The 13,350-nt window shown below is 44.3% G+C and overlaps 1 protein-coding gene across 1 annotated transcript in view; it reads left to right on the forward strand.

Moving 5' to 3' along the window:
• The window catches only part of AGBL1 (AGBL carboxypeptidase 1), a 298,158-nt gene that overhangs the window by 12,884 nt on the left and 271,924 nt on the right, over positions 1–13,350 (forward strand). The window contains exons 2-4 of the mRNA XM_052808912.1: positions 7,409–7,472; positions 8,799–8,945; positions 11,484–11,615. Of these exons, the coding sequence (XP_052664872.1) occupies positions 7,409–7,472; positions 8,799–8,945; positions 11,484–11,615 (343 nt within the window). The remainder of the gene's footprint in view (positions 1–7,408; positions 7,473–8,798; positions 8,946–11,483; positions 11,616–13,350) is intronic.

Here is a 13,350-nt window from a genome sequence, read left to right on the forward strand (position 1 = left end):
ACAACCTTGCTCTGAGGTTAGGCAAAACACCTTGGAGTCTTTCTGACACAGCAGGTAAAGCATGCTTTGGAAAAGGGTCAGGTCATGGTCTATGTGCTTCTTAATTCCTGTATGGATTAATTAAATGTAGCATTTCCCTTGTCTTTGGGCACAAGGATGAATTGCTTTGTAAATAGGGCTAGGACCCACTGGTGGTGAGTAGCCCTTTCTTCTCCCAGTCTGGCATTAGGATTCCTTGCAGGGGATAGGTCTTTTCTGCTGCACTTACTCCTGGGAAGTTAGGAAAAGAAGACTGATCTCAGGGAAGGAAATCTTTGAACCCCCACAAATAAACAGAAGTAGAGTGTGTGATTGAGAGCTATAATACTTCTGTGTAGACAGTGTTTCTGCTTCATTTTATTGGAATAGCTATCTGGGCTCTGCGACCAATCCTCTTAGGTATTGACCAAGTGAATTTGCCACCACAGAGTGATATTTCTCACCAGGAAAATAAGGGACAATGAATCTTATCTTCTTGATGAGGGATGCAGTGGGGCAAGTGTTAATTAATATTTGTGAAGAAATCTGTGATCCTGTGATGAAAGGTGTTATGTTAGTGCAATTTACTGCATTAAATATAGTCAGATTCCTTGGCACAGATGATTTCCACCATGTTATTCACCGAGTTATTTTGGCTAGAGATCAGCTCAGGCCAAGCTGTTACATCTCAACACCTTCAGTGTTTTGAAGACATTCAGATATAAGTTTGGAATTTGCCCATCTCTGCCTTGAAGCCGTTCAGTCCCATAGAGTGTAGCATATATCCTTTGAGAAGAAGCCCTGAAACTCAATGAAGAGGAGTAAAGTCCTGTACAATAGCAGGTTAGAAGCTGGCTTTGGGGCCCTACTTCTGCCCAGTCACCTGGACGAGCTGCCATCCATTGTGAAGGGTATGTAATCATTACACCCAGCAGTGACCTGGTGTGTTATCAAATAAAATATTGCAGGTTATTACCCCCAAGTGCAAATAAGGATGAGAAAAAACATACCTTCAGGTCACTGCAGGCCGTGAAAAAAACCACCCACCTGACTGCAGCAGGCCAGAAAGAGGGACATTTTTTGTGAGTATTTGCTATATTCCCTGGTATAAAATCCACAACTGCTGATGCATAGAGCTTGGCTTGGTGTTAAGCATCAGCCAGCATGAAAACGGCTGGTGCTTGGGTAAATGGGGTGCTAGCCATGCCTCACAGGGGCGGGCAGGAGCCAGCGAGAGGGACTCATCTCTAAGGCTTGGGAACAGGAGCAAGAACTTGTTGGACCATGCGTCTTGTTCTGGGAGGCCCTTTGGCTGCCCTGCGTACAGTTTGAGGGCTACGTGATCCCATGCAGCTGCGAACGCCTTTCTTGCTGGATTAAAGAGGTCACTTAGGACACTGCCCGAACAGCAAGGTCCTTCTCTCTGAGTCTTTAAATAGCCCCTTTCCCTTCCATGTGTCCTTTGAGTTTCCTGGCTTGCTCAGGCCTATCTGACTGCTCAGCAGAGGAAATCCAGATTAGGCCAAAGAAATGCACTTACTGTTTACCACAGAGGATGACAACGTCTGTGGTGGTGCTGAGGACGTTTGGATGGGTGTTTTGGGAGCAAGGGCAACAGGACTGTAACTTCTTGGGATCCTTCTAAAGCTGGATGATGGTAGTATTTTAACAAAGTGCTTCAGTAATAACAAAATTCAGGCTGTAATCACTTTAATTTGAATATTCCCTTATTCTGAGGTTGCCTAGTGATATTTCAGAGATCCCTGAACCCTTTTTTTCCCCTCAGAAATAATGATTTTATTTTTTTCTAAACCTCCATGTATCCAATACTGTAGATAATAACCTTCCAACAACAAGAAATCACATTTAGCTGGCTGAATATTGAGGATGAGGATGGGAGCACACAGACAAGAAACTCTCCAGGGTATTTTGGTCTCTTATTTAAATGTGAGTTTTTAGCTCCACTTAAATTAGAAAAAGCAATTTACTCTGACAAGGCACAGAACGTAAGGCACCAAACCTGGCTTCACAGTTATTGTAAGGCTGGATAGTCAGCTGTGGGAAGAAGATATCCAACTGGCAAATCCATAATGCCAGTGGTGAGTGGCTGTGCCCAGCAGTTGGGTCTGGTACGCACCTCTACCTCGCTGACGGCAGAACGTCGGGAAGGGAGTCTCTGCTTTAAGTGTTAATACAGTTATTAGCAGCCCTATAGTTTCTAGAGGTCTCAGGAGAGAGTGAGGACTAATGCTGCTTGGCCCCTTACCTAGTGTTGATTTTAGCTGCTATTAATTTTGCACCAGGATTTCTCTTCAATAGGCTTCGAGCGTAGAGAGTAAGAAATCTTAACTTGCAGATGCAAGTCTCATTACACAGACAGTTAGGCTTCTGACTGCTGCTATTTGTGAGAGCAAATTTATTAAGGGTAAGAGAAGAAAGAAGGATGTATTTTGAACACATCAAATCCTGCTTCCCTATTTAGAAACAGGCTATTTAAAAACAAACAAACAAACTAACCAACCAGCCAACCAACCCTGGAACTGGACATCCTATTCCTTGATCTCTCTAAAAAAAACAGATCTGGAAGTTTGTAAGGCCAATACAGCAATAGCTTTTCTTTAAAAACAGGCTGTTTTGTTTGTTTTTTTTTTCCTAAGCTGTCACACAGCTTTGTGAGACTATTAATTTAATAGGAGTATTGGTAGAAATCATGTTATGCATTGTCTTGCAGGAGTGACTTCTTTAATTTTGCATTTATTATTTTTGTGAGTGGAAAAACTGCTTTGTATTTCTTTCCCCAAATACAATATTTATTAGTAAATATCACACTGCACAAATTAATGCTGTTTGATTTCTTTCTGGGCATACTCCTTTTTTCAGCATTAATGCTTAGACTCACAGCAAAGACTCTCCGTAGCCTGCATGTCTCATTTGGAGAAATACTTGCCTTTGGGCAAAAGACATGAAAGCCCAAGAGCTACACAAAAGACTGAGTTTATGGGAAGTCTTGGTTTTAAGCCAGAGCTAAAAGGGGAACTGGACCGATAGCTGCTGTCCTTCAGGTGGGACAGGAAAAATCCCACCTCTGTTGGGTCTTCAAATCTTGTGGAAAACATCCCAGGAGACGTCCCTGATGAAATTAGATTACCTGTTACTGTGGCTTAGTTGCAATTTTATAATCTTGTCTTGAGTAAATAACAGCTTGTCTTGGCATGTTCCCAGGAGCAGGACAAGGACACAGGAGCTCCTTCCCTGCTTAATCATGGGTCAGCAAAATAACCTGAGCTGCCTGCCTGTCAAAAGGATCTTGGGATCAAGCTGCTGTCCTCCAAACCCAATGTCACTAACTAATCACTTGCTGCTTGTAATGTATCAATGACTATGCGCTGGGGTATTTTTTTATTCCTGGCTTTCTCCATCCTCCTGCTGTTTATCTATGAGGAGCTTCAGCCAAGCTAACCAAAGCCCCGGTGTTTCAGGGATTAATTCCCAGAAAGAGCTCAGAGAGGAACTATCAGCCGGGAGCTGATTAAATGCATCTGAACTCAGTCCTGTGATCCTCCCGGTTGGGTGAGAAAGACAGCAGGCTTTGCTGAAGTGAGGCTAAGATGGGGGGCTCCAGCCAAAAAGTACAGCCATGCTTACCATTTTAAGTGACGTTTTTTGCTACTTTAGCCTTTGTCCAGCTGCAAGCCGTGAAAGGCAGCTACAGGCTGTTGTTAATAGGTAACAATTTGGCTCTAACTTTAAATCCTTTTAGGGAAATCCTGCAGGAGGTTGTTGATTTTGTAATCTAACTTGAGCCTCTAGGAACTTTTCACTGCTCTCATTCCACCCGTATACCATGAATGTGTCTTCATTAGTCTATGCGCGTATAGATGTTGTATCTAACATTCGTATGTGCTGGCAGGAATGCAAAATATTTAGCAAGAGGAATTTTACTTCTCTCCTCTCTTTGCTTATGGTTTGTTCTTGAACCATCAAACATATCTTTCAATAAAAATAACTAATGTGTTTATTTTAACCAGAGCTGGGTAAGTAATTTGCATCAAAGAAATTACCCTATTCATCTTTTTTAGATCAGGCACAAGTTGTGATTTTCTCATTTGTACTTACTGTTCAAAAAGATTTACTGAATAATTTTTGTGAATGAATTTGTTGGCAATTCATCCACAAACAGTTTGGTATAAGTATTAATTTAAACTATTGATTCTAATAGATTTCAATATCCAAGTATCTTTGATGATTTTGAAAATCTCAAGCTAACTAGTCAAAATCTGAGCTGTTTATTTCAACAGGCAAGTTGCCATCTTGCAAGACAATAGCAACTTTATGGTTGTTTTTTCTGTGTTGTCTTGCTATTATAAATTGGACCTGTGTTCTTCTGCAGTATTCTGTATTATTCAATGGTGCCGCTAAAGTTAGTGGGAAATATGTTAGAATTTGTAATGGTACTAGGTTTTTATCCACTGTTTCAGCAAACACACAAGTCATCCAATTCCCTCACCTAGTGTGCTGGAGGAAGGGGAACAATGGGGCACCAGCACAGTCAGAGTTTTAGTGTTAAAACATCAAGAGTAAATACTCAGGTAAAATATTTGGCAATATCACCCAGCTTTAATTTGCACATTTTAAAGGTTGGTCATCCATGACCCTTCAAGTTCTTTGTTTGCCTGAGTCCCTGAATAAAGCACATGGAAAGTCAGAGGATATCTTATGTCATCACTATTTGTGTTAATGGCTTAGGAAACCCACAATCCAATCAGTTAAAATAAACAACCCAGTGTAATAGGAGCATAAATCAATGAAGACTTCATTACTGAAACCTTAGTGTGTAATCCATCCACCTACAGAGGAAAGGGATACTGAGAGGCAGCAAGACAAAATCAGAAGACAGTCTGATTTAGGCAACCCTGATATTTAAAAAGGTGCTGAGAACAGTAACTCTTCCTGGAGTCAGTAAATTTGGTGGACACTCATCACTCCTGACAGCCTGCCCCTGACTATTAAGTGCCTATGCTGAAAAATGCCAAGAAACTCTTAGGAAGAGAGCTCTGATTGCTCTTTGTTTGCTCTGGGAGACTTGAGACACCTCAGGACTGTGGACTAATGAACAAAGACATGAATTAGCAATATTAACATATGACTAAAACTCTACCTGTTACCTAGAAGTAACTGCTCTGACCCTGCTGCAGACTTTCCTCTCTGTGTGGTCCCTTAAGCCTGTAACACGAATTTGGACCCCTTCTCTAAGGTGAGGGTGGCAATACTTGGTGAACCAAGAGTTACTGGATTTCATTAAAGCCACATATTCTCTTTGTCTTGGCTCTGAAAGAAGCAGTAATCCTATCATACTGAGCCTTTTGATTTCAACACGGCTCATTAAAGGGCTGAACTTTTATGTTCAGTGCAGAGATCTCTGCTTGTTGAGTTAATGTAGTAACGACTAGAAACAGCAGGCTCTCGCTCTGGGCATGGGCCAGCTCTGAGATGGGCATGAGACATGCACTTTTCCTGTGGATTTTAGCTAACAACAGAAGTAAGGTGAGTCTTCAGAAAGGCAGCAGTGCTCACAGACCCTCCTTCCCAGATTCCCCTGTTTCAGAAGAGATTCTCTGCCTGTTTGCTCCAATCTCTAATCCTCACCCAACTCCTCTTTCTTCCTTCCCCTTCCGTGACCACATTTTGTCTCACTCCTCTGCTGATACTTTTGTCCCTGTTGCTCACTTATGCCAGCATGAAATGTGTATTGAGCAGTTAAAGTTTGGTAGCACTGGTAATTGACCAAAACCAGCATGATGGGAATTCTGGTTTTCAGAGATTTGGAGTTTGTTTTTGTTAATAATTATGATAAAAAAAGAAATCTAAGAATACATAAAGTTAAGGATACAGAAGTTAGGAAACATCAGCACTGATGTAGATATTGCATGCAGGAGATGGCACATATAATTTGCCAATACAGCAGGAGGTTTGGTTGAAGGGAGCTGCCAAGCATCCTATGGGAGTTCTGTGACAGAAGTGGAAACCTGATTCTCCCAGCTGACGGTTACCTGCTCTGACTATGAAGACTGACCGTTTTCCTCCTTCATTCCCATGTCTCACTCAATGCATACCCTCCCCAACTGTAACAAAGGAGGAGGAGGTACGATACTCAGTTCCCTAATTAGCTACACAATCCTCAGCACCATGTCAGCTTGTGCTGTGACTTTAGCAGGGATCCATTGGAAAAAAAAGTCCATTTGTATTAATAGTCATTATTACAGATCTGAATTAGATTTCCCCAATATTCTTTCTAGAGTTTATTTTTGCTAGGTGTTACTTCTCAATTTCTTGTCTTAATATTCAGTTGCATAACGTTAAATATGTCAGAAAATGGTTGAGTCAATTTGGCTGGTGAAATGATCCAAGAATACATACTAGTAGGTTAAGTTTCTGAAGCACTTCAACATTCAGAAACATAGGAGCCGTATATTTGTAATATATCATCCTACCGCAATAATTTAACGGGAGATAAAGTGATTCCATTATAGTTTATTTGATCCTGAGGTTCTTCAGGATCAAGGCTACACAAATGCAAGTTTTCTGTTATAGTGGAAATCTGTATTGTGTTGTATTGTATCTGTACAAAAATTAAAAGATCTAGAACTTAAGCAAAATCCCTCATAGAGCAATACAGCCTGCTCATTAATTCTTCAGTCTCAGCAGTGAAATCTGGTTGGAGGAGGATTAAAGAAGGGGTCTAGTGTATCGCACAGATGGATTGTAGATATCATGTGTTTCCTTCTCCTCAAGTACAGTATAGCTTATTTCTTCTAGTGCAAAATTTAAAGCGAATCTAAAGCTGAATGTGTGATGTCAGGTACGGTGCTTACTTGGTCTTGATTAAAAACAAGTTTAGGGCATCTTTCTACTCCCCAAATTCCTGGCTTCCGTGTGGTTGCAGCTGCAAAGCTGCAAAGACAGGGGAATTTTATTGTAAATGAGATTGATATAATTTAAAGATATTCCTCCTCAACTGCCAGTAATAAGGGATGCTGTCATGGAAAATCATCCCACATTTAACATTTCTGTGTGATACAGAATTTCCTTAACTTTGAGGTAGCCAGACCAAACCAAAAAAGAGAGATGTAATTTAGAATTTAGATGTAAATTCTGCAGAAATGCTACTGTGTATTAAATATTGTGTAGTATGATCAGTATGTCTGTCAAAGGCTTTAAAAATGTGTTATCAATATGATTCCACATATTCACTGGCTAGATGGCACAAAAAGTACACAGTATCCAAACAAAGCTCTCAGTGCCTCTGCACCGCCTGATGCACTGCAGCCCTATGTAGCACAAAGTTCACTGTTCTGAACTGATCCTTATGTTTGTTGTGTTTCCATTTCAGACCTCTCGTGACAAAGATGTCATCCTGAATATTCTCAGTGTCCTCACTGACTTGCTCTCTCTGGGTAAGGAAGCAAAGCTCTGGGGCAATGCCTGCGGGCTAGGGGCAGAAAGGGGGTCCTCAAATAGGTCAGGGAATTCATACCTGCATAAACTTGGCCAGCTGTTTGCAAGGTGAACAAAACATGAATTGTGTCTATAGATCAACAGTCCTTACTCCTGTGTTTGGAAAACTGAGATTTTTCAGTAAGTTAAAGAAAAAAAAAAGCCCCAGAGAAAGTCTCAAATTTTTTTTTTGTTTAAAAGATGCCTGTGAGTTTCAAAGTATTTCATAATCCCTGGCAGTCAACCACTGGAAATGTTCACCAGTGTCATTGGAGAGAGGGCCGTGAGACACGGCCTGACTTCCCAGAGCACATGGGAGAGAATGGAGAGAGTTCAGCATCTCCCCAAAAGGCACCTCCACCTTGAGGTTGCAGGGAAGGCATGTTGCTGCATATGCCAGAGCCACGTGAAAAAGTAAGTAAGTGAATTGGCAAAAGAACTGAAAAAATAATTAAGTTTCTTTTCCCTCCTGCTCCACCTCAAAAATGTCATTTGCTAAGCAATTCTCAACCCACCCAAGCTGCTAGGCTGCAGGGGCTGCATCGGTGAGTGCTGGAGCCTCCTGTGTTCCCCACTCCTCGGAGCCCCACTGCAAACACTGCCCATCCAGCTGGGCCTCGCTTTCGAAGCCCTGCAGTGTTGTTCCTCAGCTAGATGGAAGGATTGCCTACATGGAGGATAGGAGGTGCTGTCTCTCCTCCAGTAGCTGAACATACAGCTTCCTCCAACCATGGAGCCTGAAGTCGCTGCTGAAGTCATCCATTAATCAGTGTTTGTTGACGCAGTAGGGCTCACAGGATAACGTGTGGTTTCTTTGGAGACCTAGATTGGTTTGAAAGCTGTCTCCAAAGCTTCCCTAGGATTCCTTTTCATTTGGCAGAAGTCCATTGCAGCTTTAGTCCTTTGCTTATTTAATTTCCAGTATGTAAGAAAAGATCACTGAGCCTTCTGCTCCTTTGAAACCCGTCGGTGTCTCTGCTTATTCCTCTCTGCTGCATTTCAATGCACAATGAAAAACTTCTGCAGGACATGGGTTTGTAAAGATAACGACAGCCGGAGCAAAAAGCAGCAGAGCGCATAGTTTCACCATGCAGCCATTAGCCATGCCTCCAGGCCAGGGGCACCTGAGATCCACGGTCAATTCTGCAAATGCCCTTGGGTTTATAGCAATAAAACGCTGTTGGAAGGCCATGGGAGCTTTGTGTGCTCCACGTGGGGTGAGGGTTTGTGATAGCTGTGGCTCAGGGAAGGGATGCTCTGAGCAGAGTCTCTCCTTTTCTCCCCAGGGACCGGCCGGAGAATTCACTACGTGATCAGCAAGGGGGGCAGTGAGGCACTGCTGCAGGCTTTCGCCGCCGCTGCCCGGACCGAGCCGCCCGACCACAGCACCCTCCTGCCCCTGCTTCGCCTCCTGGCCAGGGTCGGCCAACGAGGTACTGCTGAGCAGTGGGGAACTTCTTCGGTGGGGGGCTCAGAACTAACGGGCAGCCCCAGCAATAATCAGCACTGGGATGTGCCTGATAGACAGCTGTGAGTTCGTTTTTGGGGTGTGCTGCTTGTCTGCGGTTTGGCCAGGTACAGATCCTGCAACAAGGCAGGGAGGGTGTACACATGCATAGACCTGAGTAAAGTCAAGGCCCTGAATTTTAGGAAAGCAAAATTCCAACTGTTCAAGGAGTCAGTCAGTAGCACCCCTGGGAAAGTGCCCTCAGGGTCAAGGGAGCAGAACAGAGCTGGCAGTTCTTTAAGGACGCTTTCCACAGAGCGTAAGAGCTCTCGATCCCCATGTGTAAGAAATCAGGAAAGGAAGGCAAGAGACTGGCATGGCTGAGTCAAGACCTTCTGGTCAAACTAAAGAGCAAGAAGGATATGTACAGGCAGTGGAAGCAAGGACAGGTATCCTGAGAAGAGTATAGGGACATTGCCTGGTTGTGTGGGGATGGGGTCAGGAAGGCCAAGGCGTAGCTGGAGCTGAGCTTGGCAAGGGACTCAAAAATTAATAGGATGGGTTTCTCTAAGTATGTCAGCCAGAAAAGGAATGTCAAAGAAAGTGTACCCCTCCTGGTGAACTGGCAAACCGGTAACAACGGATGAGGAGAAAGCTGAGGTACTCAACAACTTTTTTGCCTCAGTCTTCACTGGCAGCCTCTCTTCTCATACCTCTCGAGTGGAGGGACCTCAAGGCAGGGACTGGGGGAGCAAAGTCCCTCCCACTGTAAGAGAAGATGAGGTTCGAGACCACCTGAGGAACCTGAACATACATAAACCTATGGGACCTGACGAGATGTATTCCAGAATCCTGAGGGAATTGGCTGATGTAGTTGCCAAGCCACTCTCCATGATATTTGAAAAGTCGTGGCAGTCAGGTGAAGTTCCCAGTGACTGGAAAAAGGAAAACATTGCACCCATTGTTAAAAAGGATAGAAAGGAAGACCCTGGGAACTACTGACCTGTCAGCCTCACCTCTGTGCCTGGGAAGATCATGGAACAGATCCTCCTAGAAGCTACATTAAGGCACATGGAGGACAGGGAGGTGATTCGAGACAGCCAGCATGGCTTCACCAAGGGCAAGCCTTGCCTGACCAACCTAGTGGCCTTCTGTGATCAGTGGACAAGTGAAGAGCTATGGATGTCATCTAGCTGGACTTCTGTAAGGCTTTTGACATGGTCCCCGACAACATCCTTCTCTCTACATTGGAGAGATATGGATTTGATGGATGGACTATTCAGTAGATAAGGAATTGGTTGGATGGTCACATCCAGAGAGTAGTGGTCAACAGCTCAATGTCTGGAAGGAGATCAGTGATGAGTGGCGTCCCTCAGGGGTCCATATTGGGACCAGTACTGTTTAATATCTTCAACAATGTCATAGACAGCAGAATCAAGCGCACCCTCAGCAAATTTGCAGATGACACCAAGCTGAGTGGTGCAGTTGACACACCTGAGGGACGGGATGCCATTCAGAGGGACCTGAACAAGCTCAAGAAGTGGGTCCATGTGAACCTCATGAGGTTGTGCAAGGTCCTGCACTTGGCTTGGGACAACCCCTGGTATCAATACAGTCTTGGGGATGAAGGGATTGAGAGCAGCCCTGCCGAGAAGGACTTGGGGGTGCTGGTGGATGAAAAGCTGGACATGAGCTGCCAATGTGTGCTTGCAGCCCAGAAAGCCAACCATACCCTGGGCTGCATAAAAAGAAGTGTGGCTAGCATGTTGAGGGAGATGATTCTGCCCCTCTACTCTGCTCTGGTGAGACCTCACCTGGAGTACTGTGTTCAGCTCTGGGATCCTCAGTACAGGAAAAATATGGACCTGTTGCAGCAGGTCCAGATGCTAGCCACAAAAATGGTCAGAGGGATGGAACATCTCTCCTGTGAGGAAAAGCTAAGAGAGTTGAAGTTGTTTAGCCTGGAGAAGAGAAGGCTCTGGGGAGACCTTATTGTGGCCTTTAAGTACTTACAGGGAGCTTATAAGAAAGATGGCGACAGACTTTTTAGTAGAGCCTTTTGTGATAGGACAAGGAGTAATGGTTTTAAACTAAAAGAGGGTAGATTCAGACTAGATATAAGGAAGAAATTTTTTACGATGAGGGTGGTGAGGCACTGAACAGGTTGTCCAGAGAGGTAGTAGATGCCCCATCCCTGGAAACATTCAAGGTCAAGTTGGACGAGGCTCTGAGCAACCTGATCTAGTGGAAGACGTCCCTGCTCGTTGCAGGGGGGGTTGGACTAGATGACCTTTAAAGGTCCCTCCCAACCCAAACCAGTCTATGATTCTACGGTTTGTATATGGTGACTCTAGGAAAATCCCACGTTTTCCTGTTTTCAGTGAGAATAATGTTGATCATTGATACATTTGAATGCCTTTGTCATGAGATCTTGAGTTATAAGTTCTGGTGCGAATGTGTTTATCAGCACTGCTGCAGAGACCTGATCTTTGTAATACTTTGATTCTTATTATGCTTTTTACAGATAGGAAGTTTGGGCTGAAAGTGCAGAAGGCAGAAGCAACTGATATAATACTGAGCTTGGCAAGAAGAAACCTGGGCCACCACCTGCACCTCACCCACTGCCTCTGGGTCCTGCGGGTTTGTGCTTCTAATGGTGAGTGCCTGGATTTTCCTCTTTTCCTCTGTGTGACAACCCCCAGAATTCTTTTTTAGTCATTTCAGTGCAAAGAAACATTCCTGGTTAAGGTTGGTGTCTGCATGCACCGTTAATATACAGAATCAAGCACAAAAGCCAGGATGACCATAGAAAGAGGTGCTCCCCAAGGGGCCTATACAGCCTTTACAGTGTATATCTTCTGTGGACTATGAAAATAAAAGTGCTGTAGTGAAAAATATTCATGGCAATGATCTCCTATTCTAGAATATAGACAGTCAACTCCTTTGCTCTGAGACTGAGGTACCTTAAGTCTCTATGTAGTTCCCATTACCATAACAGCCAAATGTCTCGCTGTTGTTGATTGTATTGATCTTCAGAGCAGCTCCACAAGGAAGGAAAATATGTGTGGAGAAACAGAGGGAGAGATAAATCAGTTATTCATTCAAGGTCCCTCAGGAAGTACGTATTAGATCCCAGTCTTCTGTCTAGTATCCCCCTCCCCCATGTATTCTCCCAGCTTTCCTTGCTTGGCAATGCCCTCATATTAAATGATTCAAGCAATGGGATTTCCAGTATTCTTTCCCAGGATCATTACAGATTCATACAGGCTTTCCCTGCTACAGAGCACTGAGTTTGTCAGCACAAATTTCCCTTTCTAACCCTTTCCTCTCCTTCCCCACATCCCTTACCCAGCAGATAATTCTTGACGGCCATCCCGTCTGCAGTCTGCTATATGCATCTTAAGATTTAGCACTCCTGGCGCCCAGCCCTGCAGGTCCCTTCTTTCTGTACAGGAGCTAGCTTCATGCAATGGGCTTTCTCAGGCAAGCAGCCAAGCCTCAACATTCAACCCCTCTCCCTGTGATAAGCAGTATTTGAAAGGCTGAGTGTGACTGAAAATGCAGCCAAGGCCAGAAGCTGAAACGTGCCTTTATTTGGGTTTCACAGCTGTGTAGTGACCCTGTGCTGCCTCCCACCCAAAAAGATGATCTACACACTTCCCTGCTCCCTGCTTCAGTGCACCTGCATCCCAATTCAGCTGCAGTTTTTGCAGAGGTTTTAGGATGCACACTGCAGCCTGGCCTCCTTTCTGTTAATGTCAGACCCCAGAAACCCACTTCTGCTCCTTTGCTGGAGCATCTGTTACTCTTCAGGTATCTCCAGCACTCTCCAGGTGTGTTTCCCCCTTCCATAAGTAACTCTGACTTTGTGGGCTCTGTGGCCCAGCTGGGAAGATGCAGGGGAGGTTAGGTGAAGGTCTGTGTGGATGTGGTACCAAACTAGGAGACTACATGCTCCCAACCTTAAAAATTATTTTTATGGAGTGGAACTAAGAGAATCCAGAAGCATATAAAACTCTGAGAGTGCTTAGGTATGAAAGCAGAAAAGATGAGTCCTTGTCACAATCTCATGCACCAGTTCTTTGCTCTGGTTTGCTCCCTTCACAATCTCTGCTACCAGTTGTGTGTGGCAGTCCATGTCCCGCTCTGGGGCAGGATGAGTTCGAGCAGCCTTGTCCACCACCCTGTCTCTAATGAATTACCAGCTAGTGTGAAAGTAGCTGGCAAGCCTTGCAAAGCTTTCCATCACAGGACAACTTGGCGGGGACACGGTAGGACTGCAGGAGATGATGGGCCCTCTGGCAGCTCTCTGATGACCACTGGGAGATATTTACAAAACAGCCAAAACCCAGCAGTGGGCAGGCAGCCAGGTCTCCCTCTGGCTGCTGTTG

The sequence above is a fragment of the Harpia harpyja genome, chromosome 14 (genome assembly GCF_026419915.1).
Source record: "Harpia harpyja isolate bHarHar1 chromosome 14, bHarHar1 primary haplotype, whole genome shotgun sequence".
NCBI lineage: Eukaryota > Metazoa > Chordata > Aves > Accipitriformes > Accipitridae > Harpia > Harpia harpyja.